Source organism: Chiroxiphia lanceolata, chromosome 15 (genome assembly GCF_009829145.1).
Source record: "Chiroxiphia lanceolata isolate bChiLan1 chromosome 15, bChiLan1.pri, whole genome shotgun sequence".
Lineage (NCBI taxonomy): Eukaryota > Metazoa > Chordata > Aves > Passeriformes > Pipridae > Chiroxiphia > Chiroxiphia lanceolata.
Window position 1 is genome coordinate 16,899,422 of NC_045651.1, and position 27,270 is coordinate 16,926,691.

Sequence of the window (27,270 nt, forward strand, 5' to 3'; positions counted from 1 at the left end):
ATCTGCAAAACGAGACTTAAATCTCCAGGAGAAAGGTGGTTACCTCGAATTACAGAAACTTTCGGGCACGGGGGACTCTGTGAACATCCTCTTGCTTGGGCTTGCCCTTCCAGCAGTGACAAATGTCTCCAGCTGCGTTTTCCAAGGGCTGGCTGAGGTCTGGCGATGGAAATGTAAATGGAAGTGCAATAGAAGTTCAGGAATTTGCTATTCTCAGGCAGAAGTGGCTGCACCAGCAGGGCTGACCCAGCCCTGCATCCCCACAGAGCTGCATCCCTGGGATGCTCCATGGGCTCTCCTGTCCCTGGGTGAGTTTGCTCTGTGTGACTGCTCACTCCAACAACACGAGGTACACAGAAAACACTGCTTTATTGACTGCATTTGCCAACACATTGAGGAATGCAAAGGGGTTTTTCATAAGCAATGGGCCATGGTCCCAATGTGTATTAAAGCATACACTGTATCTAAACAGGATGAAAATAATGGCAGACAGAGCTATTCCAAGGCAACACAAATAGCATGCATAATACAGTCTCACACAGAACGAGTCTGATAACATTATATTGCTTTAAGGATTAACTAACATGGAAAATGTACAAAAAGGAGAAATAGGTTTTTGCATTAATGAAAAATACATTTTTTCTCTACAAAGGAATTTCTAATACAAGAAAATAAATATTGCAACATAAGCCAAAAATAATTTAAAATTGCTCTTTTCAATATATTTTCAATATTTCTCTTTTGTATTAACAAATGGCACATCACGTTCTTTGAAACAAAGAAAACAGAAGGGTTTCTCCTCCTGCGACATTCATATCGTTTCCTGTAACTGATGTGAAGTGGGTTGTTTTGGATGTGGAATGGTGCAAACTGGGGGGGATTTCTTTAAAGAACAACCAAACCTCACGCCCTGCCCTGCAGCAGCATCCTCCTCCTGCATCCTGCATCCCTCCCAGCTCTGTTCTGCATCCCCCCTCGGGGACAGCAGGCATCCTAACCCCATCAAACAGGTGCAAGCAAAAAAAAAAAAAAATACAGGAAAGAAAAATAACTGAAAGATGGGTGTGGGGAAAATGGGAGCGTGGAATGGGAGCTGCACTTGGGAAACTCCAACAGCCATCAGGGCTGGGGCTGGTGTGGGGCTGTGGTCAGGGCATGATGCCTTGTGCATCCTCACCTCAACAGCTGCTGCTTCTCCAAGGAAACAGGTGCTCTTACAGTGCAAATGTCGATTCCTGCAGTTTATACATCTTAAAAGACAACATTTCTCTACTAAAATAAACCTTTTTTTTTTTCTTCTTCTTTCTATTCGTTTCAAAATACATTTACATTAACATCAAAAATATTTTCCTTGTGCATTTTCTCTCCAGAACACCAGACTCCCCTGCTCCGAGGATGCACGAGGCAGGGGATGCTCCGGGGTGGCCACAGCCCTCCCGCCACGGTCCAGCCCTCACTCAGCCCCATGGCTCACCAGAACCCCTTCCCTCCTCTCTATTCCCGCCATCCCATTCTTCTCCCTGTGCCCCAGCAGCCCCCTCAGCTTTCCCCAACCTAAATGCCATCTCCTGATGGCAAAACACGATGCCTGATGTTCTGGGAGTCTCTCAAACTGGTTTATTGCCCGGTGCTGGTGGTGCAGGGTTGGTTGTTCTTTAAAGTGTCCCCCTTTTTGCTTTCCTGTACTGAGAAGACAAGTAGTGCAGAAGCTGATGAATGGAGCTGTGTACAGCGAAATTTGTGGATTGCTTTTTTTTAACCATAATTGAGTGAAGCACACGGAAGCAAGATTCATTAAAAGGCAGCATATTGATTATTGTTATGACTCTTATACTAGGATACTGGAGCTAAAGCTAGCAAGCCTGATAAGATAAACTAAGTCCTATTTACTGTATTTAACATTATCTGAACATACTGAGCCTTAATTAATGAGCAGATTTTCATTTCCAACCTCAGTGGATTACGCTAATTTATAACAAAGGTGGTTCCCGTTTTGTTGGTTTTTTGATGTGTTTTTTTTTTGTTGTTTTCCTTTCCCCCCCCGCCCCCCCACTAATAACTTGTGTCACATTTTTCCCATCTGAGGAAGATTCCTCCCCAGGCACGGTCAGTCTCAGCCGGGTGAGTGTTGGGCTCAGGCAGGGCTGGGCATCCCACCCGGAGCCGCCGCCGCCGCTCGCCGTGCCCGGGATCAGCTGGGCTGTCAGCGCTGATCTGTGCTGCAAATTTTACCAATAATAAGGACTTTTGGAAGGCTGATAAAGATGATCTACTCTAAAACATCAATCGAAAAGAGTCTCAGAGTTTCAAAAAGAAAGCTCACAGTGAAATGAGCAAAAAGCATCGGAAACCAAAACGGCAGGATGCGGTCTCGGAGCAGCAGCATCCCTCGGAGCAAGCTTGGAACCTAACGCCGCAGCAGTGTGGTATGAGTGTGTCTTTAGTCCTTGGTTGCTAAATAACTTCCAATTTTTTTTTTTTTTCATAGTGACAAGTTTCCGGTTTCTGGCTGTGCTGCTTGACTGTCAAAATATTTCTTTGGCATCCACAAAATTCTTTGACTGATCGGTTTGACAATTGCAAGGTTTTTTTTGTTTAGTGATGGGTTTAACCGGTTGCAGAAGTGTCCCAGGTTTGGGTTGGTTTTATTTGTGATTTTTTTTTTTTTATTATTTTTTAACATTTTTTTATTTTTAAAAAACAACAACAACAAAAGTTTCAGTGAATTCCTTTTTTTTTTTTTTTTTTGTTCCCTGAGCTCACACTGGGGTCACTCCAATAAAACACGTAGCATGACTTAACTGTGACCTTTGAAGCCAAAACCGAAGTAATGGTGCAATTAAGTGCAAACATGGAAATTCGCCTGACTTATAGGTAACATGGGCTTTTAAACAACATTTAAGGCTTATTGGGGACATTTTATGCATTAAATTATTGTAATATTTATAATGTCAGCTTCTGTGAATCACCCCTCCACAACGAGTCAACAGCTTGTAACCAGGATTTAAGGAATAAAAAAAAAAAAAAAAAACCAAACCCCAAAGGATGGAGAGGAATAAATTCACCATTTCCACTGTAGCGTTTTGTAGGAAAACACAACGGTGATGCCAAGGGTTGCCATTTCCCCTCGGTGATGGCACGTTTGGCCTCGGGGCCATCGTTTTGGTGTGCAAAGGGGATTTCAAACGTGCCAGCCCGGCATGGTGGGACCACGGCAGCATCACAGAGAAGCACGGGCAGAAAAAAATCGCTCAACTTCCCAGGTTACACCAACCCTGACTCCCCACGGTGGTTTTAAAGGATGCTTTTCTCCTCCACCCTGCCCCACGTTTCCATTTTCCATCTTCCTGCCAGCTGATCCATTCATCTGAGTAAATCACTTCAGCTTTTCTAAAGACCTCAGTGGGGGCAGGGACGGGGGGGGAAATTTTGCATCCTGGCCCCTGGACGGATCCCGACCAGATGGAAAGGTGAGGGGAAAAACAATGACCGAGGGGGTTTTTTTTCCTAAAAATAGAAATGTAACATTGCTCTCTTCCACCCCAAGCGTTTTCCTCCAACAAGCTTTTTGTGCTTTAGTCATTAATTATTTTAGTATCGCTTATTTTGCTTCCTCGTCTCCGCACACACGGGCGGGAATTTCCCCTCCCACAGCTGGTCACTGCCGGACCCTCTGCTCGCTCCCTGCTCTGAGGGCAACCGTCCCGGGCAGGAACCTGCCCCTCATTAAATAATGCCCGTTAATTGAACTGTCATCCCTGCAGAAAGCACGGGTACCGGCACCCTCCACCCTCCGGGCACCCTCGGCATCGGTCCTGCCGGGCGCCGGCTCGCGTTCCTGGGGAGTGGGGTCTGGCAGGGAGCCGGGGAGGGACCGCTGCTGTCACAGTCATCGATGTCGGTGAAGCTGAAGCTGTGTCTCAGGCGTATCGAGAAGAGAAAGACAACAGTGCCGAACTTCCAACTATATACACATATTAAAAACCCCCCTCGCCGTGATACCAGGCAGAAATCGGACATGGCAGTTGGAACTGGGTTGAGGCCTCGTGGAGCCGGCGCGGTGGGAGGAGTTAGGACGCCAGGATGCTCATCCTGACGATGTCCTCGCCGGCCGCGTCCAGCTGGCCCCGCTGTGCCCGGCCGCCGCGGGACTCCCCGTCCGAGTCGCTCATCTCGGCGTCGGAGAAGTATCCGTCCGTGTCGGCGTCGAAGCGACGCAGGGGAGCTCCGCCGGCGCCCTCGGGCTTGGGGGGCTGCGAGCGCCGCGCCCCCCGGCTCTCCTTTGGTAATTTGAACCGCACGATGGTTTTGGGGCTACCTACGGAGTCAGGCACTTTGGCCGCGGGGTTGGGCTCGGGCTGAGCGCAGCGCGGCGTCTCCTCCTCCTCCTCCTCCTCCTCCTCCTTGCTGACGCAGCCCCGTGTCCCGGCAGGGGCGTGAGGCTCGCTGGCTTTCTGGAGAGAGCCCTTCTTGGCCGCCCTTTTGGCCTCGCCCGTCCCTTTGCGGTCGGTGGGAAGCTTCGCCGCCCCTTTCTCCGACTTGCTCGGCCTGGAATCCAGAGCGAAGGGCTTGGCGGGATCATCCAACAAGTTGCTGGCGTTGGTAGTCCAGGGCTCTGAGCCCTCCGGGTGGCCCCCGCCCACAGCGGGGGGGCTGCTCCGCGGCAGCTTTTTCTTAGTGTTCGTTCTCGTTCTGCTTTTCACTTTCTTTGTGGCCTCGCTCTGCCTGAACGGGGACCTGAGGGAATGGTCCATCATGAAGCTCAGCAAGGTCTCCTCGTCCTGGAGGAGCTCCTCGGAGAGGCCGGGGGTGCTGTCCTCGTGGTGGGCGTTGTTGAGGGACCACTCGCTCATGGCCATGTTCTCCGCCGTGATCTGCACCGACTGCGCCAACCAGCTGTTGAAGAAGGTCCCGTCGATGGGGAAGGAGGTTGACAAGCCTGGAAAAAAATAAGAATGGAAGATTTGCCTCAGAAGCCAGGAACAGGCACGTTGGCCTCCACCACCGCCACCATCTTCACCAAAACTCCCCGGCACCGGAGAAACACTCTAAAGGTCAACTCTAACACAGCACACCAGGAGAGAGGAGGGTTTACTCCAGCACTGATGCTGAATTTGGGGTTCACTGAGATCACAGCACAACAACCTGAGTTGTCCTTCACATGCCACACTCCATGAACCTCCCTGAATCCAAATCAAGCATCTTTCTTCAGCAAAGACGTCAAGCAATGACCCATCCCAGCAAGGGGGCAAATACATCCCCATGCAAAGGTGGCAGACAAACAATCCAAACATATGCTGAAAAATTTGGTGACAGAGCAGGATTCGTGCCCAGGCAAGGGGTGACAGGTTCCCCAGGGAGCAGCTGCCACTAGGTCACCATGTGGGCCAGCACCAGAGCCAGGCCGCCAGTGTGGTGATGGGACTGGTGCTAAATCTGCATGGGAGGCAGGTCTGAGAACATCTTGAGAGGTGAGGAGGCTGAAGAAGAGGAGCAGAGATTAAGACTGGAATGGAAAAAGCTGAAAAACGTCCTAATAATGATCTCTGAGAGCAAGAGTGAGCACCGTGGGCTGGGCTGGGTCTAATTAGTAAAGGCACACACCTGCACAGGCACAAGCATTTTAATCCCAGAAACAGAAACCCACGGGTTCAACATCAGAGCTGGTTTTACGGATGCAGGAAAAATGAGGTTTGATTTTGGATTTCCTTTGAAGCAGTCACTCTGGCAACAGAGAGGGAAAGAGCAGCGGCACGGGCAGGGTGAGTCACGTCCACAATGTCTGCTGCTTGTGGTGACAGCTTTGCATCACCCTCACCTGTGAGCAACGATGGGATGTGACCCTGCACCTCCTGCACTTTACCGTGGTCCTTTTGGAGGAGACAACACCTCACCCTGGCACCTGACCAGGGGCAGTACATGCCATGAGAACTCCCAGCCCATGTGCTGTGCTCACCATTGCTGCACAGCACAGAGGACACGGGGGAGCAGCCCTACCACGGGCTGGGTAAGTCTGATTTTATCCCCCGAAAGCGAAATCACGCTCCAGCAGCACACCACAGGTTTTGTAACACATTCTCCCAATCCTGGGGCTACGGAGGCGGATTTTACACCCCCTGCCCCACCAGGGACTGTATTTCACTCCCAGTCTCTCTCACAGGACCTGGATAATTCAGGTTGAGTTCTACAAAGGAGAGATGGAAGGTGTAACTCCACCGTGTACGTGCAGGAGGGATCAGGGGCTGGGACTCTTAAAACCCTGCTCCCCAAAACAGGGAGTCTCCAGTGGCACGGGTCAGCTCCACACCCATAAAATCAGACTTACCCAATTGTCCCAATACAGTTTCGTTGACTGATTTCCTTTTCTCTGTCTTCTCAGGACTATTTTTTCTACCATCTCTTCCTTTCCTTCTTGGGTCACTTTTCTTACCCTTTGTCCTCTTCCCAGTTTGTTCTGGCATTTTTTAGGAAAAAAAGGAAAAGGCCGTGTGAGACGAGGCACCAGGGACGCTGCAGTGAACAAGTTCCCCTGGGGACACCCCACAGTGGAGACCTGGAGCAGACCTGCAAGCAACTCCAACACGAAGGGGGAACAACAGCCACTTTTTGGAGAGCTGTAGGCTATGCTCTCTGTATTTTAAGAAAATCTGAATCCTGTAGGTTATATAAAAAAGAGGTTTGGGCCTTGGAGAGGAGCTTGGCAAGGCCACAGGAGCAGCCCCACTGAAGGCAGGGGACTCACTGGAGACCCTGCAACCACCGAGGTGCCCCCCTGGACCAGGGCTTTGGGGTGAGGACTCACAAAGGAGTAACCCCAAATCCTGCTCGGACACCTGCCAGGAGGCTGATCTTGATTCGATTTGACCTTTCAGCAACAGCAGCTGCTCACACTCAAACTGTGCAGGGGTGATAAAAAACCCAAAATGATATAAGTACATGGAGCGGGAAAGATGACCAGGATTGCCCATGGAAAGGCAGGGAGCAAACTCTTAGCTATGCAGACATTCACCTAAAAATTAGCATTTCCTAAATGGCTTTGAAGCCCTACTGGATTTATTCCTCCTGGGTAAACAGGACAAATGCCCTATAAAAGTACAACCTGCATTGCCAAGTAAAATACTTACAACAGTTTTTATTTACTCCGTTAGGCCAATGTCCCTCAGAAGTCCACGCTAAGAGTTCTATTAATTTTCAGAGGGAGAAGGATATTGCCCTTAAACCAAAATGTGGGTGGCTGATGGAAGTGGAGGTGAGACAGGCAGTTTTTCAGAGGCTGGTCCATAGGCTGAGCAATGATTTTAAGGAAGAAATCAGTTTATTGTGTCAGCCAGCAGCAAATCCTCAACAGACCTGGCAGAGAGGCCAAGGAGTGGATGGGTCAGAGGGAGTAACCCCAGCTGTGCCCCTGCTGTGCCAGTGGAAATGTACTGGGTGAGCTGGGGAGGGAATTTGCGTTGCACCTGCCTGAGTCTGGATTAACAGAGGATTTACAGTCCTGGGGTTGCCAAGCCAGGAACCCCTCCTGACCCAAGGACTCGCAGGAAGAAAGAAAAGCAAAGGCAAACCTGGTATTTGCCACGTTCCTGCCAAGTAAGGGGAGGAAGGCAGACACATTTTTCAGTTCCCTTACAAAATCAAAATCTTAACTTTGTTTAGACAGCACAACGGGGCTGAAGAGAAACCCGAGCAGCACTTTCTGAAGAGGAACCTGTCAAAATAGTAGCCGTGTTTCAAAGCCAGACAGTGTTTACTTTTCACTCCGTGCAAGAAAAATACAGGGAGGAGAGGAGGGTTCATTTTACACGGGCAGTTCTCACTGATTTTATTAAGAATCTCCTGCTTAAATGATCATTTGACAGCGGGAAAAATAAACCCCTCCTGTTCTGAGTTTTATGTGGGAGCCAGTCCAAAAAAACCTTTGTGCCAAAACCATCTTTGGAACAACCCCAACAGATCTCGGTCGATGGCTACTGTAACAGCAGTTAAAAACTGGCCTCATCTGGCTGGAATAACTGAGACTTCTTCCTTTCTCCAAGGAACCCCAGGTATGGAGAACAGCCCTGTTGGGAGCTGGGGGGGGGGGTGGAACCATCCCCTGTTTCCATACCAGTAAGTGCTTTGTAATGCTGGAAAATTCAGCAGTGATTTATCTGTCCAAAGCTTTGGTCCCACTGGGTGCTGAGTATCTGCAGCTCCAGGTACCATCACCTGGCAAAGGAACTCCTCCCAAGCTCAGGAGACTCCACGGACTGATGACAAAAGGCATTCAGGTCCTTGATGTCCCCCTGGCACAGGAAGGACCCAGATGCCCAAACCACCTGGAGATTCCAGGACCAAATCCCACCAGCTGGGCCCTTTCTCTGGCAGCAGTGATTCCTGGGACCTGGGTGCCAGAGGGAGCAGTTAGTCCCTGCTCATGCTCAACCAAAAAGTCCATCCCAGGAGAGACAAGCAGCTCATCCCAGTGGGTTCAGTGGAAAATGAATGGGCAAACACCGGCCAGGTGGGGCAGGAGAGAAGAGCATCTGCATCCCAGGGTCTGAAGTGATGCCTGAACACCAATTCCCAGCTGGGCCACCCTCTCAACTGGGGGTTTGTCTCTGATCACTCACCTTTGGGCAGAACAAACATCATGGGAACAGCAGCTGTGCTTTTTCTCAAGTACACATAACATTTTGGGGAAAGGCAATTGCACAGCACAGGTACTGGGCAGTGCAGACAACCCTGAAACACTATCAGAAGAGCCCCAACACAGCTCCCCATCATTGGTTGGCATCTACACCCCACTGGCAAGGCCCTGGCTCAGCTCTCCCTGGGAGGATTTGCCAGGTCCTACCCCATCACTGTATCAGAGAGAGGGTCAGGCATGCACTGGTGGTCAGACTGCCCAAGGCATTTTGGGGAACACAGGTCCCCCAGGGGCATTTCCAGCTATCTAACACCTTGTCCGCAAGGGAGGTGAGCTCAAAAACCCTTCCTGGCACACTACCCTGCACCTGTCTCCTTCTGAGAGCTGCAAATGATGAACTGGGTTCAACCAGCTGAACTGAAAAGCATCCCGAGGTCCCCTGAGATCCCCCTGAAGGCCAGAGAACCCAGGAGTACAGTGCACGGCACCTGCCTTCAGGATCTGAGCTTGTTCCTCTTGTCTTCTATCTGTATTCCTGAGCTGGATCTCCCACCTCACCACCCCAGCAAGCACATCACTGCTGGGAGCACCACCCAGCACAAACATCCCGGGAGACGGGGAATGGATGTGCAATGCAGTTGGTGGGAACAGCTGGGAACACCATTCTGTGTGTGTTCAGGCTGGCTCAGTGAGGACGTAGAGCAACACACAGTGTCACAGGGACCAGGATTTACAGATCCCACATCTCCCTGGAGAAACCCTGGGGTCCAGCCACCCCTGTCCCCATCGCTGTCTGGCTTTGGCCATCCAGAGGAATTCACACGGGCCTGAGTCACAGGCACCTCAATATACACATCCCTCGGCCTCCAAAACTTCAGTGAAAGGAGACTTTTGTCAAGGAAAGCTCAGCCCAGACGGTTCCTGAAGCAACCCCAACCATGTGATGGTTTCAAACACAACTCCAAAGCCACAAACACAACAACCGTCGGAAGCGGCTGCCAAAGCGCCAGATGCTGCTGCTGGAAAAACTGTTCTGCAGCCATGGGGTCTGCTCTGCCCTGCCACCGAAGGGAAAGGAGGAGAAGGAGGAGGGAGAAGGAGCTGTGGGCTCCGGCACTGCTTGTGCAAAAGGAAAAAAAAGTAGGACAAAAGGAAATCAACTTTATTTCAGTTGCTCAATAAAAGTTGCCAGAGGCTTTGCATGCAGCAGCATGATCTCCACTAATGGGTACATGGAGCAGAGAGCTGCAGCCCTCCAGAGCTGAAGGAGCTGGTCTCCTGGAGCAACAGACCCCCCACCAGCAGCTTAACCCTTGATTCCTGACAGAGCCAAAGGAAAATGCGGAGAGCCCGAAGCGGGGCTGCCACGGGGCCAGGGAACCAGCTGCCACGGATCAGCCCCGTGGCCAGGATTTACCATCTCCTCCCAGACAGCTCCAGCTCCACAAAAGGCACCAAACACTGCCTCAGCATCCTCACCTAAGCAAATGCTTGGTCCTTCTGACTGATTCCCAGGGAGAGGAGGATCAAGAGGGGTCTGTGAAAACAGGAGCTCCAGCTCACTGGTCATCCTGGGTCTGGCCTTATTTTTGTATTTCGGAGTCAACACAGGAACCATGTGTTCCAAAACAGGGGGAAGGGACAGCCCTGGCTTCCTTGGGGTGGGGCCTTGGGCACCCAACTTTGGCTTCAGAGGATGGCAGGGACAGTGGGTGCAAGACCAAGCTCTGGGAAGCAGTACTGACCTGGGTAAAGATCCTTCTCAATAAGCTTCATCTGGAGATGGAAGATCTGCTCCTGCAGTTTACAGATGGTGTGTTTCATTTTCTCCCGTCTCGTCACCATGTAACAGAGATTTCTTACCTACAGAAACACAAGAAACAGGGTCTGGTTTAGGCAGGGTCAAAACAGGTCCCCTCAAGCGGTGTTGCTGCTTCTGCTGCCCAGGGAAATCCCCACTCCCTGGGATTGGGTCCTCTTCACCTCACCATCATCTGTGTTCCACCAGAACTCCTACCAGGGCCCTTTGGGTGAGCCAGGACTAGCAGTGATCCAAACTGTGGAATACATATGGGAAAAAGCACGTGGTGAATGATTCCCAGCCTAAACCTCTCTGTTCTGGCTCCAACAGCCAAGACCTCAATGGGGGCAAGGAAGGCTGGCTGCCTTCTCCAGCACAGACACTGGGAAGTCTCAGAAGGAAGATGCTGTAGAAGGAGCATTATAACACAGTTCTGGAGGTCCAGCTCCAAGCCCCTGAGCACTGTGCTGAGCCCACCCAGCAGCTGCATCATGCACATCCCTGTCACAGACACCTGCACCAAAAAATGCCAAATGCTGAGAAGTACCTTGGTACCCTGAGTCAACACACCAGTTCTCACCCACAAATTGATCCTTCTGCAGGGAGGGAGAGACCCTCTTCCCACAGCCAGTGCAGGGAAGGGGCAGGGCTGGGATGGAGGTGTCCATATCAGGCTAAGGACACTGAAAGCCTTACAGATGTCTGATGCCCTAAAGCAGGTACCAGGGCAAAGCACAGAAAACACAGCAAAATACCCCAGTGATGCTGGCCCAGGTCAGCAGCCAGTGCAGCTCCCTACCTCAAATCTGGCCCCTCTATTTGGTTACTCACCCTTGCTCCACATCTACCTGCAAATCCCTGCTGCATTTTGTCCCAGACCAAGGAATTTCATTAACCACGGTGCTGGGGTTGGAACCAAGTGATCTTTAAGGTCCCTTCCAACCCAACCCAACCCATTCTACGATTACACGAAGCTCTAAACACAAACAGCAAGGCACAAGGTGCAACTGCTCACATGTAGCAGTGGCTAAACCCCGCTTATCACACGGGGCTGCTGGTAAAAACACCCCAGCAGCATAAGATGACAGAGCTGCTGCTGATACCTGCTGGCACCTGCCTCCTGATGAGTCTCAGTGCCACGCTTTTGCCAGCCCTGAGCATGGGTGGCTGCAGAGCCAGGCTCTGGCACCATGGCTGCGGCGGGCACCGAGGCTCCGGGAGGAAGTGGAGGCGTTTGGCTGCAGAACAGAAATGCTAATGGCAGCTAACAGGATTTGACAGCATTTACTCAGCTTTCTGATGCTCTGAGAGAGCAAAGCTGCCTGTAATAAGGTAAGGAGGAGGTGGCCTGAATGGAGGCGTGGGATTCACGGACAGGAATGTGTGTGGACACGTCCACACTCCTGTGTGATGCTGATGTCTTCAATTCCTCCCCCCTCTAGTCTCCAAAGCCCTCTCTGGAGAGTATTGTCAGGCTTGGGGGACTGTCCCTACGTGGTCAGGAGGCTTTGTGCCTCTCACAGTGACACTGTCCATGCCTACCTGGTATCTGCCACCAAAGGCTATGAGGGCAAAAGGATGATTGCAGCTGTCCTTTAATGACACTGCTCTTACCTAAGGACAATTTGGGAATGCTTAGGGATACAGGAGAAAAAGCTGTTCTTTTTTTGTTGTTGCTGTTGAATCCCCTAGCTGTAAATACAAGGCAGTGAGCTTTGTAGTGTATTTTACTCTGTTATATCTTTTTTTCATTCTGGATTGGAGAAAACATCAAACTAAAATTTCTTTATGAAGAAAACAACTGCCTCTGGCAACCTGAATCTCCAAGCGTTTGGCGGTATCTCTTCTCTATGATTTGATATTCCTGGAAGAAAACATTACTTTAGCTTTGCTTAGAGACTGCTGGTATTTACCCACACTTACACAGCTCAACACCACCCAGTGCTGCTTCCCCAAGCCAAGCTTAGATGCTGGTGTGAAAGCCTGGAAACTACAGCTTTTTGTTAAAGTTAATTTAAACACTCAGCCCTTGGGAAAAAGCTTTTAGAAAAGGCAAAGAGTGTTAAAAAAAGGCCAGAAAGAAAACAAGGGGAATGTATTAGGATTCCCAGGCAATAGGTTAAATTTGCTGACACTGTGAAGTGCAGAAACGACAGGGGTTAAAAAATGGCAGAGGGAAACATCATCACCCTGGATGTCCCCATGTCATCTGCTCTGCTGCTTCTGCCTCCCCAACTCCTGGATCCAGAGACCACTATCAGCCCTGAAATCACACCCATTTCCATATGAATTGCTGAAAACACTAAAATCCAACTTGATGCCCCACGGACACCCTCTGAAAGTCACCCCTCCAGGCTGCTTGTCTCCGACCCCAATCTGATGTGAAGCAGGGTGGCTGTGACTGGCACTGCCAAGTAGGATCAGACACCTGGGATGCACTGGAAACAACTGGATTAAAACCTGTATCACCCATATGAGCACTGGACTTTGATCCAGCTGGTGTTTACTGTTCCACTCTTGGAAGTAGAACAAACAAACAGCTCTTCCACGGCCAGGCAGTGAAACCTGGCAGGGAGTTGCTAAGCAGAGGCTGAACGCCGATGGGCACACCCCACAAAGCCTGGAGGCAACTCTGGAAAATGGGAAATCTGGTAAAACACCAAGTTTTGACACAAAGAAATCAAAGAGAAGCCGCTGTGAGCAAAGCACGGTACCCAGGGGTGCACAGTGGTTCACTGCAGCTGGGAAAGCCAAGCTGGGAACAAGGGGAAGCAGTGGGAGGCAGAGCAGCCTGGTTTAGACTTACAATATGGAGCAGATGAGGGGGGAAAAGTGAGTTGAACTTGTCACCCTCGGATGGGCAGCTGCAGCCTGTTGCCATAGCCTGGTGATGGAGACCAACTAATGGTGGCAGACCCACACAGAGAGGGGAACGTGAGGGGGTAAAGGCAGGAGTGATGGCAGTAATGGCCACAGGGATGAAGGCAGACAGGACCACAGAAAAGAGATTAATAGCTTCAAATCCAATTGCTTTTACACAGGAGAAGGCTCTCTGGCTCCAGGATGTACCTGGGAGGTGGGTGCAGGAAGGAACAGGCTGGTCCAGAGCTGAAACCCCACCTGGACATGAATGCAGTGCCCACCCACACCACCTTCCCACCCATAGGTTAAACTCTGCCACAGACCCTCAGCAGCTTGGAGAGAGGGTTCAGGGACATGCAGGGGCAGCATCCTCACCACCTTCACCACCCAGGGAGCTGCAGCACCCCCAGCCCTCTGCTCAGGGAACCACAGCACCACACCCACTGAGTCAAAGCAATGCTGTTTTCCTGCTTTCCTCCTTCCTTGCTCCCAGAGACCCCCTGGGCCCTCCCATGGCTTTTGCACCCTGAGTGGGCAGTCAGGCAGGGACCTGAGCAAGGGCCATGGATTCATCCCCCTGGCAGAAGGAGGAGAGGGGGGACCAGGTAGGGCTTGGGTCTTAAGCAGAGGAGGAGAGGGAGCTTGGGCTCTGCATGCCAGGCTGAGCACCCTTGCCCTGCCTGTCCCTGTCCCACTGCTCCCCTGTGCTATGCCCATGTGCTCCCCAGCAGCACCACTACTGTACCTGTCCCCTCCCCAGGTTCTGTGTGTGCTTCTTCCCCTGTGCTTCCCTGTGCTTCTTCCCCTCGCTGCCTCTCACCTTTGCTGCCAGTTCTCCAGTCCTCATCTCCAGCCTGCCTCTGCCCCATCCCTGCCTCTGCCCTCCACATAAGCAGTATGGAGGGGTGTCCACAGGGCATCACGTCATTTTTAGTGTCTTCAGCAATTAATCTGGTGGAAGTGGTTGTGATTTTGGGGCTGACAGTGGTGCAGCCATGACAGAGAGCAGCAGGGTGCAGCACCCAGCCCAGCCCGGGGAGTTCTGGCACCACCTGAGCCTGGCTGTTCCACCAATGCCCTCACCCAAAAAGCTGCTCCCTTCCCCTGTGGATGGGAGGATTCAAGGATGTCCTGCACCACGGGGACCTGCAGGTGCCTGCATGCTCTGTCTGCATCCTCTGGCATTGCTCTGCCTCTGCCAGCAGCTCCCTGAGGAGCCGACCCACTTTCGGCTGCGGCAGGGCAGGGAATGCCCAGTCCCACTGGCCCTGCTCTCACTCCTGCCTTTCACACATCTTGGATGTTTAATGGAAGTAAATAATGACGTGTTCCCGTGCCTTGCTGCTGGAAAACACCTGAGAAGCAACACAGGGTAATTTTGAGCTTTCAGACTATTTAGACACAGTGGACACAAACTGCAGCATCATCTGCCTCCCACTCACCCAGCCCAGCTGAGGCACTCTCCCTGCACACATTTGTTCTTTTGAACCCCCAGCAGAGACCAACACTACCTTACTCCATCAGTGTCAGTGTTTTGGCAGGGGTGATGCACACACACTGAGCACTGTTATGTTTCTGAATGAAAATGGAAGGGGGTCAGACTGAGCTGGGGGGAACAGGGCTTATGCTGTCTACAGTCCCAGCACACACTAGAGCAGCCCTGGTGGAGCATGTGGGGTACACGACTGAAGGAAAGGCTGTACTCACCCTCTCCAGGTCTTGCCTGAGGTGCATGAAGAGCTTTAAGCGTCGGTAGAGAACATCCTGCTCTTGCTGAGCCAAGTTGTCCACTTCATCCGTTTTTGGTGTCAGCAGCGGCTTGTTGGAATTTGCTTTCCTCTTTAGCTTCCAGTACTGGTAGACAAAATCCACCAGCGATTCGCTCAAGTCGAGGTTCTCTGCCACCTCCGAAGGCTTCACGAGTTCGTAGAAGTCCTCCTCCAGCTGCTGGAGCTTCTGCTTCCGCAGCGTCACCTTCTCCAAGTCCAGCTGGGCTTGGTCGGGCTCTGTCCGCGCCTCCTCGGGCAGTTTGGTGGCACCGGTGCTGTGCTCGAGGCAGAAGGACTTGAACTTCACCTCGTCGTTGTCTGCCAGGATCGTCCGCATGTCCAGGTTGTGGTCGAAGGCGCAGGTGACGTGGAACGCGGTGACGCAGGCGGGCATGGAGCACTGCGGGACAGGGACAGGGCTCAGGGCCAGGCAAGGCACCGGGGCAGGGGGACACCGACCAACACAGCGGGCAGAAAGTGCTTCCCAGGAACCCAGGAGAGCCACCTGAGTGACACCTGTCCCAGGGACGGCTGCTCCACCACACACACTCCCATGGAGGAACACCGGTACTGCCCCAGCCGGGGACACCCGAATGCCCAACACCAGAAACTCAAGCAGAACCCCCGGGTTCAAAAGGTATCACTGGGCACCTTCCCACCTTACCTTCTTTAATCCTTCTCTGTGACAGGCCCTGCTCATCTCCCACCCACCACAACCAGGAGCTTCCAATGCTTCTGCCAACAGGGTATGTCAAAAGCCAAAGAACAGCACCGGCCTACAGGATGCTCCAAGAATGTCAATTTGTTTCTCCTGATGGAGAAATGCTCATCTTTATTTCACCCTTAAGCTACTCCCCTCTGTTACCACATCTAAAGCCGATATGCCATTTTTATTGGAAGCACAGAGAACATGGCAAAGTTTATTTGTGAACATGGGATCTAAGCAGCAGCCAATGCTCCCAAAAGCCTTCCTCCTCTGGAAATTATACACTCTAACTAGTTCCATTTAAAAAAAAGAAAGGGAAAAAAAAAAAGGCAACCAGAGCAAAACATGTGGCTAGAATGTCATCAAACTTGTATCAGATTAATTTTTTAACCATTTTCCTAACTTACCTCAGGCTTAAAACACTTGGGATCCCACAGGCAACAAATCTCAGCCTGGTGTCCTACAGAGGAACCCCCACCAGCCAGTACTGAGCCCGTGTCCACCTCAGCACCTTCTCCCCCTCTACTCATTAACTGTTTTTTAATGGCTCAGAGTGTCAGGTAATTATTTCAACCATAACCCATAAGAAATCAGTCTATTCCAGCTGCTAATGACCAGTTAAACTGCAATAATGAGACATTTTAAGTGGGCTATTAACCGTAGGCACAATTTCGGAGTTAACAGAAGAATTGTTCTCGTGGAGGATGAAGATGCACTTGTGGTCTGAAGGACCAGGTGGAGGCAGGTGAAATTTCCTGGATGTCGATGACAAACCACTCAGTTTTACTGCACCTTAATTCTCAAAGAGAAAACTAAATACATTCTGGCAGTAATTGAGGAGCAGAAGTTTTACAGCTTTTAATCTCCACCCCATCCATCAGCCCTGAATCCTGCTCAGGCATCTAGGTGTGAACTTTTGACATTGCTGCTTTTAGATATTTTCCTTTGTTTTTTTTTTAATGAATTTGCTGGTGCTCATGCAGCTGCCAGGGCCAAGAAAAGCACAGGCAAGCATTGTCCAAGTCCTCCACTTCCAGGGCTCTCCAGGCCCTGTTCCAAAGCCTCCAAGACCAGTGGGAAGAGCTGGATGCAGCTCTGGCTGTACCAACACAGCTCCAGGCAGTGATGCTGAGCACTAACTCCTGCAGGTACCACACACAACTGGATTATGAACTCTGACACCCTGTTAAATATGGCCATTTGGTCCTAACTTCAGTTTGAAATTGTTCACAAAAATAGTTGATAACATGCAAAGCTCAGCTCCCTCTGCTATGCTGCTGGTGCCTGGCATTGTGAGGGACCCACTGGTGCTCCCCGTGCCAGCCTGGGGCACCCACCACCACGGCAGGCAGCAGGGGCCTGCCCTGCCACCCTGCCCATCCCATGGGACAAGCCCTGTCACAGCCTCCCACATGGCTGAAGCACTGGCTCCACTCTCCAGTATTTATTTTTGGCATCGAGGGAGGGACAGAGGGAGCCCAGCCTGACTTGCAGCTTCCAGATTTACTCAGGGCAGTCAGTATATCACCCACTGGCTTTAAAAGCACACAGAGTGATGTCCCTTCCCTCCTGTTTCTGCCACCAGTGCTAAAAACAGCATTAACAACAGGGCCGTGTCTTCTGCCAGGACAATGTCCTGCTAACAGGAATGGCCATCACTCCACCTTAGGAATAAAGCAAATCCAGTGACATCCGTCCTGGACCTCTCCTGTGACAGATGGCAAGCAGCACTCATCAGAAACCATGCCCAAAATGCAAACAGAAAATAATTAGGCAGCTCAGCTGACAGGGTAACAAAGAAAGGTACCTGGTCGGCCACAGCTACTGAAGGACCTTGGATAAACTAACAATAAAAACATATTGATCCATCCCAGAACGGCGCTGGAATGAAGCCACTCGTGATGGCAGGGAGGGATCTGCCACCCAGAATAAACCAGGCTCAAAAACTGGCTTCGTTATTGATCGTGCTTCGCTATCTTACAGCACCTCCCATTCAAGGATTTCAGCATATTGCTTATCCAGGCAAATCCATCCCCAAACACAGTTCCCAGAGAGAGAGAGAGGGTGAAAACTGCCCCAGAGATTAATGTGGGCTGTCAATTAGCCCGCAAATCACTCTTACTGGGAAGAAACAGAGGGATGATTTCAGTTGCCAAGGAAATTCAAACAGAAGTTCAGCAGCTTGCAGTGGTGCTCTGCTGCAGTTTGGGGCCGGAGGGGAAGGAAGCGGCTCCTCCAACAGACCTGCGAGGGGAGCTCGGGAAGGAAAAATTAATTACCGGTGCTGAACGCCGGCCAAGCCATCAGAGACAACACTTCTGCATCCTTACAGAACTGCCATGTGATTTTCTGTGACCACAGATGGTCTGGATGCTGGCAGAGCCTCTCAGCCGAGACGGGCACTGTCGGCCTCCGAGACACCCTCCCAGGATGTGGGGCAGGGGGTGGCAGGGGGGCACACAGGCTGCTCTTCCCCTGTGTCATCCTGTGTGCTTTCAGGGCTACAGGCACAACCAGAGGACAGCTTTGGGAACCACCACACCGGTTATCCTATTGGATGGGGACCAGTGGCCCAAGCAGCTCAAGGAGAGTGGGCAGCAGAGGAGCAACGACGGACAAGTGAGTGGTGGAGGACATTTCCAAGGGCTTTTTCTCCAAAAAACAACAAAAGGTAAGCCTGAAGATGATGACAGCAGAAGACTGTGCCCTTTGGAGAAGCCTGCCAGCAACTAACAGAGCCCTGGCATTCCATGCTGCCTCAGTTACCACTTCCTGTCTCTCTGACAAGCGAGGAGGAGGGAGCTGGGTCCCAAAAAACCATGGTCAGGACTCGGCTGCACCAGAGCCTGGCTCCTGGCACTCTCTTTTCCACCTCAGCAATGCAAACAAGAAAATTCCTGCTACATACCGAGCTCTCTGGCATCTCCTGATGTCTGACCACAAGAACCACCATGAAATAATGACTTCCCCTTAACAGGAGCAAGGGAAAGGGTGTCTCCAGGACTGCATCCCTGCACAGTGTCCAGGAGCTCTGGCTCAGCTACAGCCACACCAAATTACACTGGGCTCACAGCTGTGTACCAGGAAGCAAGGGATGAGTTACATGCAAGCAGCAAGGGGAGAGGCATTGAGAGCAGTGGGGAGCCCTTCCTCAGGCTTCCCTGGGTTTGTTTCCCTTTTCATGGACAAATTCGGATGGGGAAAAACACCTCCATGCACAGAGGTGCCTGTGCAAAGATTTCTCACATTTGCCTTTGCAAATGTAGTTCAGGTGGGTGTTTTCTTAAGCTGTGGTGCTGCCTCTGAGCATCCCATGCCCTGCTGGGATGAGTCTTCCCCTCCTCCAGCCTGCCTCCCAGATTCCAGCCTGCCTCCCAGATTCCACCTTTCCAAAACCCAGATCCCACTGACCACTTGGAAAGCCCCCTCCTGGAAGCAACGTCCTTCCTTCCCCAGACCTGCCCACCTGCAGCACCTGATTCCTGCTGCCAAGAATAAACACCCAGTGCTTTTGCAGAAAACAACCTCCTCCTTTCAGAGCTGGGTCACAAACCCGAAATGCTGACAAAGGTAGATCACACCTGCATAAACAGGCACTAGCACAAAGTATGCTCCATAAACATAAGCTTTCAAAACAGAGCTCTGTACCACTGAAGAGTACAGAGCATATTTATTTATCTATGGGTGTTCATTTACCCCATAAATCCTTAAATAAAGGCACTGCCTGCTTTTTTTTTTTTCACTTCTCCCCCTTCTCCTTGAAGCAAAACCAGCCTGCACATGCCAGGGTGGCCTCGGCAAATGCTCCAGTGACAATTTCACGAAGACTTATAAACTGTGAACTGCTGGCACATGAGACAAGAAGGCTCCTGTTCCATCTCAGGTGACCTTTAATGCAAATCCACCCAGTCCCCGGGATCTCGTGGCTCCCGTGTCATGCTGGTGCTAAGAGGATGAAGCCTGAGAGACGCTGAATTCTTTTTGATGCTGCCAAGCCTGTTTGCCTCCTTCCCTGCCCCTCTGTTCTTTGAAAGCAGTTGCCATTCTGACACAGTATCTCCATCTGGCAGGGTGAATAAGCACCCAGAGCCATCAAAAAAGAAGTGAGTCAATGCTACAGATTTAAAGGAATATTGTGAAATTTCATTTCAAACTACGGGGATTGCTTTTAAATAGCTCCCTTTAAAGGATTAAACCCAAGATGATGGCACAAACACAGTGGAGCCTGCAGACCTCCTATCCCTGATGTCCTTCTGAAACAGGCAGCTGTTCTGGTCCCACATCATCACCACTGTGTACACCAACCTCCCTGGTGCAGCTTGTGCTGCTGTACCAGAGTTGATCCCTTGGGACTGCTACACATCCCAAACTTTCTCTCCATTTTTCAAAGCTTAAAGGCTCTTCCATTTCCCCCTGCATGGCAAGGCTGCTCCAGTGCCTGCTCTGCCAATGGAAGCAACTGGCACTGTAGAGCAGCAGATGCTCCAGCCCCTCCCCAGGGATCACCAGGATCACACTGGCCAAGCAGGGGGAAGGAGGGGGAATCAGGGGGTTCAGCAAGGCTCCCCAGATGCTCTCACACCAAGTGTGCTGCATTTGGGATGGGAGCTTCTACTCTTTGCTCCCCAAGTAGAGGGATCACAGGGTGGGAAGCTCTGTCCCACTTTTGCAACAGGAAAGCCCAGAGCATCCTGCTTTCCATCTGAAAAGAGAATGTCTGCTCCTCCTGCTGCAGGGAGGGCAGGCAATCAGATGTCTGCAGTAGTTCGGTTAGGTGTGGCAAAACAGAAAATGTGGAAATGCAGTACATGGTAAATACTTTATTTTCCAAGCCAGCAGGCTAGTGAGGACTCTCCAACCCTGGGGTTCCCTGGGATCCTCCCAACTGAAACCCCAAGTGTTTGTGAAATACTTGGGCTATGTATCTCATGAGCATCTCACTTTCCTGGCAGCTTCACAAAGCTCTTCTGCTGGAAACTCCTGATCCAAACCAAGGTCATTTGCAGTCCCAGTCATTAGTGTCACTACAGCAACATCACTGTGTTATGCAAAGAAAGTTAATCTAGATTTCTAGCACTCAATGCATTAAGTGATTGCAAACAACATCTGATGATGCCTGACGGGCTCTTGTCATCAGGTTTACTCAGAGCAGAAATAAGCCTCTGGCCAGACTGTGTCCTCCAGCACCTCCAGAATCTCCAGTGGCTGATACAGGCACAACCCTGGAGGTCTGAGTGTCTTCAGTGCCAAGCTACATACCTGAATACATGTCCCAGTGCACTCCTTGCAGAGGCTGCAGGACAAAGCCCATCTGCTTGCTGGGATATGTGAGATCTTCGTAATGGGTTCCATTTTTTCAGGACATCCAATGCTAACCTGGCCATGAGATAGAACACAAGTTGTAAATACTGGCTACCCTCCCACATCTCCTACAAGGGGGTGTCTGTGGCAGTCTGAATGAGGGATGGATTACATTCATTAATTTTTGGGGTCAGTTGCAATTTTGAAAAAAAAAAAAACCAAACCCAAACCCAAACCCAGGTCTGGATGAAACAGAAGGAAAAATGTATGTTGGTGTTTCCTCTGAATTAATTCCTCCCGTGGCTGTTGCTGCATATCTCAAATGGGCACATGAAATTAGCTTTACTCCACTACATAGAGCTACGCCCCCCAGCTCTGTGCCCTTGCACCCCAGCTCTGTGCCCTCCCTCCACAGGGTGCCCCTTGGCTGCTAATTAAACACACGGCCTGATGACTGCCCCGCATCGCTCTGGCGCAGCTTGACAAGCCAAACTGGGTTTGCAATTTAGACCATTAATGAATGAAACCAGGTCTGTGCCCAGCCACGTGTCACGAGGAGGCTGCAGAACATCTTACTTCAGGAATCCATAAGGCACAGCTAACGTGGACCCATTTCGTCCCGCTCCGCGTGGGCTTCAGCGCTCCCCCTCTCTTGGGGCACAGCAGACACTTGGGCTGAACTCCCAGGGCACAGGTCCGGCACAGCCAGCTCCCGATGGGGACCTTCAGGATGCCATAGCACGCCTGTGCAGACAGGAGGGAGGAGGGTTAGTCCCAGCAGCCAGGATGAGCATCCTCCCAGACCTCCTCCGTCACTCCCACCTTTCTCACCGCCACTGCCTCCCAATAAACAGCAGACAAAGCCACAGACAGTGAAGTTAAGCTCTTCCTTCCCTGTGACCTTCCCTGTTTTCACATGGATACTCGTGGCAGACCAATATGTCCTGGGCTTTAATTAAAAATTCCAGGCTGGGAGTGGGCAACCAGGCTGCTCCGTCAGAGCACCCACCACCGGCAGCTCTGTGGTTTGGACATCTGCCCACTCATCTCCTGCCTGTTCCTGACCCATGACAACTCAGGGAAGTAAGAAATGCTGTGCAGAGAAATCCTCTGAGGTCACTGAGGGCTGAAAAGCCACAAGCCCATGATTAAGAAAGTTGGTCACACTGGTTACAGACCCAGAGCGGCCCAAAGAGGAAGCAAAAATAACTATGGAAAGGTAAAAAGGGGAAACCAATAGTCATGAATGTAAATTAGATGAGAGGAACCAAAAAGGGTGATAAATCTTAAGGATGACACATCTAAAGGAGGCAAATCTACAAATGGACAAATCTACAGCCAAGAGAGTGAGAACTGAAGGACTTGGGTTGCCCACGGAGCTCCCTGACCTGCTGTGGTAACGCAGGAGGCAGAGAAGCCAAAGTGTTTCATAAACATTTCTCTTCTGTACTTGGGGAAGAGCCAAATGATAAGCTAAGCTGTATAACATAATGATAAACTACTTTCCACTTTGACCATAATTCATGATTATATTAAACAGCTACTACTAAAACCAGACAGTTTTTAACCAGCAGGTCCTGATAACTCGCACTTAAAGGGTTTTCAGAGGGCGACACACACTGCCTTGGGCACTAGCACAGGGCTGTGTCTCTATTTGAAGTGAGGAGATGTAATTAATTCTAGATCTGGCTGCTCTGACATCCCTGCAGAAGGCAAGCAGGCAGGACCCCCAGCGCTGGTGGCTTCACATTGAGCCCAGGCATTTGTCAGCTCCACTCTACAAGTTTACCCCCAAAAAGAACAGCTTTTCATCCTGCTGCTGCAGGGCATTGTCACCGTGAGTGACAGTGCTGCAAGAGGGGAAGGGGACAGAAGGGGCACACGGAGATGTGTGAGTGTGGGAAAAACACATCTTCGGTGTTTATTGGCCAAGAACAGACTTTAGAACATGACTTTAGGTTGCCCCAAATCATAAATTGACTCTGATAGTGATTTCCAAGGGGAAAAAGCCACTTTATGAACAGATTATTGGGATAACAAGGAATTAAGGGAGGTAATATTATTGCTGTGAGTCTACATGGTTCAGAGAGACTTAACTGTCTGTTTCACAGCACCTCCAAATCTGGCAGATAAATCATCTCTGGAACAGAGTTTTATAAAGCACATGATTTAGTACCAGACAAGATTCAGCCTGATATGTACTACAAGGAGAGTAAACTGGCAGACTGATCTCAAAATCCAGGGGAAAGCAGGAATTATGATCAGGTGTCCATCCCTAGCAGATTCTTGGCTCCTGGTTATTTATTTCTAGTGGGTTTAGGGTAGCTGAAGGTGCAATTCTGCTCCTTAGGAGCAAATACTACAGGGCCTCTGTCCTGGACAAGGAGCAGCTCTACAAACGAGGTGCATTACCAGCTAAACACACTTTCCCAAGTCCAGCACCAGGTAAAAGGTAGAACATGGAGCCAGAGGAATGCTGAACAGGAGCAGAGCAGCTATTGCTATCACTGTCTGTCACGGGTGCAACATCACTGAGAAGGGGGTGCCAAAAAACCAGGGAGGATGCCAAGCCACAGACAAGCTTGGTGTGGCCCTGTGGTGGTTTGGGCTAGGCCTTCCTTGGTGACCAGTTTGTAACCAAGGAAGGGTCCAGATTTACCCAGTATTCCCTACGATTTTTACGTAAGCCAGATTATAAGAAGAAAGGAGGAGAGGCCTTCGCTCTCTTTCCTTCCGGCGGCTTGGAGGTGCAGGTTCCCTGCTGTTGAGTCTGCCGTGTTGGGGAGCGAGGCCTGGTAGGGCCTTGTCGACCTTGGGAGGCGGAGGTTGCCGGCGATCGTACCGGAGCGACTCTCGGTTGTCCCAAGGAGAGTGGTGGGATATTTTCTTTGCTAACTCTTAGTTACTAGATCTCGGGCTACTGATTGGGATATATATATATATATATATATATATATATATATATATATTATTTTGGTTTTGTTCCCTTTCCCTTCCCCCTTCCCCTTCCCTTGTGAAATTCTATATATTTTTAAATTGTGTATATATTTCAATTGTAACATAAGTGTAAATATATTTATATATATCACTTTAGCTGTCTCTCTCTCGTTTCGGGTTTTCTTAGTTGGTTGGTTTTTTTCCTCTCCCTCTTCTCCCTGAGGTTTTTGGGGGGGGGGGGGGCTTCTGGTGGTAAGGTTTGGAGACTTGGCAGGGAGCCAGCTTCAAACCATATCAGGCCCATGGAACAGAGGGTGGGCTCAGCCATGTGCCCACACCAGGGAATGGGAATTCAGCCATGAGAGGACCGTGGCAGGGTGGCTGGAAGCTGGAGGTGGATCGTTCCCATGCTGAACAGAAGTGTGACGCTGTCACTGCCAGAGCAGTGAACTGTGATTTAGCAGCAGGGGGTACGATTCCACCTCACTGGCAATTTTAAAACGACTGCATGTGCCTCCTAAAAGCCACGCTTCAGAGGAATTAATTAATAGCAAGCCTCGTGGCTTGTTATGCAGATGAGATGATTACAACGATACCTTCTGGCACTGTGACCCACCACCGTGTGGTCCTGAGCCCCTTCCTGATGGGATGCAGGATGACACCAGCACCAGCACCCCTATGCCTGCAGGGAAGCATGGTCCCCAGCAGGTTTGGGATGTGGGGCAGGTTAGGTAAGAACCACGATGCCATGTAACACCCTGCACTGTGGCTCTGGCTTAGTGGCTTAGGGTGTAAATTGGGGCAGAGATTAAATCAGGGGCAGCTTATGGGCTGGCACAGAGCTTAGGGTTGGACTCTGCTCCCTGAAAACAAGGGAAAATCCCTCTTTCAACAGCCTTGAAATCCATCCCACTGTGTCCCCCTCTGCAGCACTGGGGCTGCTGCTGAGAGCAGAGCCCACAGGGTGCCAGAGCTCCCCCTGAGCCCCTGCTGTGGCACATGCCAGCCCACAGCCTGACATTGCCACTTGGGCTGGTTAGAAAAGAACCCAACACAAAAAAAGTACCCCAATCCCAACCCTGAATCATTCTGGTATTTTGTGGGATCTGATTCACTGATGGAAACCATTCAAAACACCCACCTCCCACAACTATAGATATCTCCAGTGCTCTCCCACCTCCAGGAAGAGCTGATGGAAAACCTGCCCAAAAGATGAGCAAATGGCTCTCTTTAGAACTAAAAAAACCAAAACCCTTCACACAGAGGGTGAAGCCCAGGAGCTGCTGTCCCCCACCAGACGTTGCTTCCCCTCAAAGCATGACCAATAAAACCTCCCTGGCCCACGTGGGACCCAGAAGACCCTCACTTGGCTACCTCCTCCTTGACAAGGTTTCCCCAAAAGCAGGAGCCCACAGGCCCCCCCAGCAAGGGCTCGAAGCATTTGCATTCAATTCTAAAAATAAAATTATTTTCCTCCAGGCAGCAAAATAAAATGAAATCCCACGCTCATGCAGCAGGGAAGCTGGGACAGAAACCCTGCAATGTGAGACAGAGCTGGTGGAGCGGGAAGGTCCTACCACCCCCCAGACAAAGTGGAGGAGGAGGAGGTCGGGGGGTCTGTGCAATCCCACCCCTCTGGTGAGTGCAGGGCTGCAGAACTACATCCCACCAAACCACCAGCCAGTCCTGTACACGGTGCTGGGGTGCTAAAGGTCCCACTGCAGTTCAAAAAATGGGATAAAGAAAGAATAATAAGCACAGTAATGGATGAGGAGACATAAAACATAACAGAGACCAGAGAATAAGGAGGAAGGAGAAATTCAGCCTCTGCTTGTGCATTTCTGTGGGCACTTACAAAAGGGTTGGGGGTAAGAAAGTAAGAAAAGCAAGTTTGCTGACTGCCAGCTATCCAAAACCCCACTGCTATGCTCGCTCCACTGGAGCTGCCTGGGAATCCAGCGGGAAAGCTTAACAGGAGTCCGGAGCAGCCCAGGGGCAGGGGGACAGTGGGGATGGGAGGAACCCAGAGGAAGGTACCAGAGCACAAGGGGCTCACCTGGTGCACGCAGACGTTGCACTTGTCACAAAACACCATCTCGTTGCCGTCCTCCCCCTCGGGCGAGCGGCACACGTCGCACACCACGTCCTCGTCGTACTCGATGCCCAAGCCCTCCTCGGTCTCGATGGCGATGTTCATGTTCTCGTAGCACATGGTCTCCAGCTCCTCCAGCACTCGCTCCAGGGTGATCTCGTCCAGCTCAGGCTTTTCTGCAACGCAGAAGGCAGAGGATGAAGGCGAAGTCACCGATGCAGCTCCGGCGCCTTCGGGGAGCGTCTCCGATCGCGACTCCAGAGGCAAATCCACGGCGACGGGAAAAGCGACGATTCGGAAAACGGCTGCTCCTAACTCGGGATGCAGTTTATATTTCATAGACAGTAACGAAATATTGCTGCTGGCTGAGAGGAAAGAAACCCATTCAGCCGAAGCACTGCGGATAATTGGGGCTGACAGTTTAAATGTTCAAGGAGACACGTTTTGCAAAGATGCTTTCTGCAGCGAGGGCTCAGACAAGCTCTGGCAACACAAAGTCAATGCTTTAATTGTTAAGACTGAAAACTGACCCTTTTAAAGCCAATTAAATGGAACTGTAAAACTGAAGACAAAGGTGGAAATTGATGGTAAATGAGGGGGTTTTTTCCCTGGTTGGGTTTAGGAGGATCAGAAGGTTGGACTTGGGTGCATCTTTTATTCCCCCCACACCAGGATCTTTAATGGCAAGAGGTGGAAGAGATGCTTCACCAGAGCTTTCTCTACAAAGACAACCAGGAATACAAGGTCAATAACCAGGAGAGGCTTTTTCAGAGCAGCAGTGAGACACTCAGCTGCCTTTAGAGGGGGGATGCTGCTGCCAGGAGCTCAGCCACACTGAAATGGTGCCACACTGAATGCTGGTCTCAAAAGTGATGCTTCTCACCTGCACACAAAGATCCTGGTGCCATAAACACACTGTGAGGTCACTCCAGGTAAGGAAAAAAAGAAGGAAAAAGATCTGCCAGCAGCAAAAAAATCTCAGCAGCAGCAGGACTGAGGATCTCTGCAAAGGGCTAGAGGCAGAGTTAAGCCCTCACCACACCCTGTCTCCTCCCATGAGCACTATCTCATCATCCAGGGTGGCAGAGAGATGAGGACAGAAGTACTAGAAGGATGCAATACAAAACAATTAAACATTGCATTTCACTAGTGTATCACCCAGAATGGGGCAGA

The 27,270-nt window shown here is 50.8% G+C and overlaps 1 protein-coding gene across 2 annotated transcripts in view; it reads right to left on the minus strand.

Annotated features, from left to right (window-relative positions):
- Positions 1-350: 350 nt before the first annotated feature.
- JADE2 (jade family PHD finger 2) overlaps positions 351-27,270 on the minus strand; it is a 73,593-nt gene continuing 46,673 nt past the window's right edge. Inside the window, exons 6-12 of one of the 2 annotated variants that reach the window (XM_032702732.1) lie at positions 26,062-26,273; positions 21,645-21,812; positions 21,027-21,143; positions 15,000-15,461; positions 10,375-10,492; positions 6,326-6,454; positions 351-4,939 (exon numbers count right to left, since the gene is read on the minus strand). In XM_032702732.1, the coding sequence (XP_032558623.1) occupies positions 4,071-4,939; positions 6,326-6,454; positions 10,375-10,492; positions 15,000-15,461; positions 21,027-21,143; positions 21,645-21,812; positions 26,062-26,273 (2,075 nt within the window). In that variant the 3' untranslated portion in view covers positions 351-4,070. The remainder of the gene's footprint in view (positions 4,940-6,325; positions 6,455-10,374; positions 10,493-14,999; positions 15,462-21,026; positions 21,144-21,644; positions 21,813-26,061; positions 26,274-27,270) is intronic. The other variant, XM_032702734.1, reaches the window with a different exon arrangement.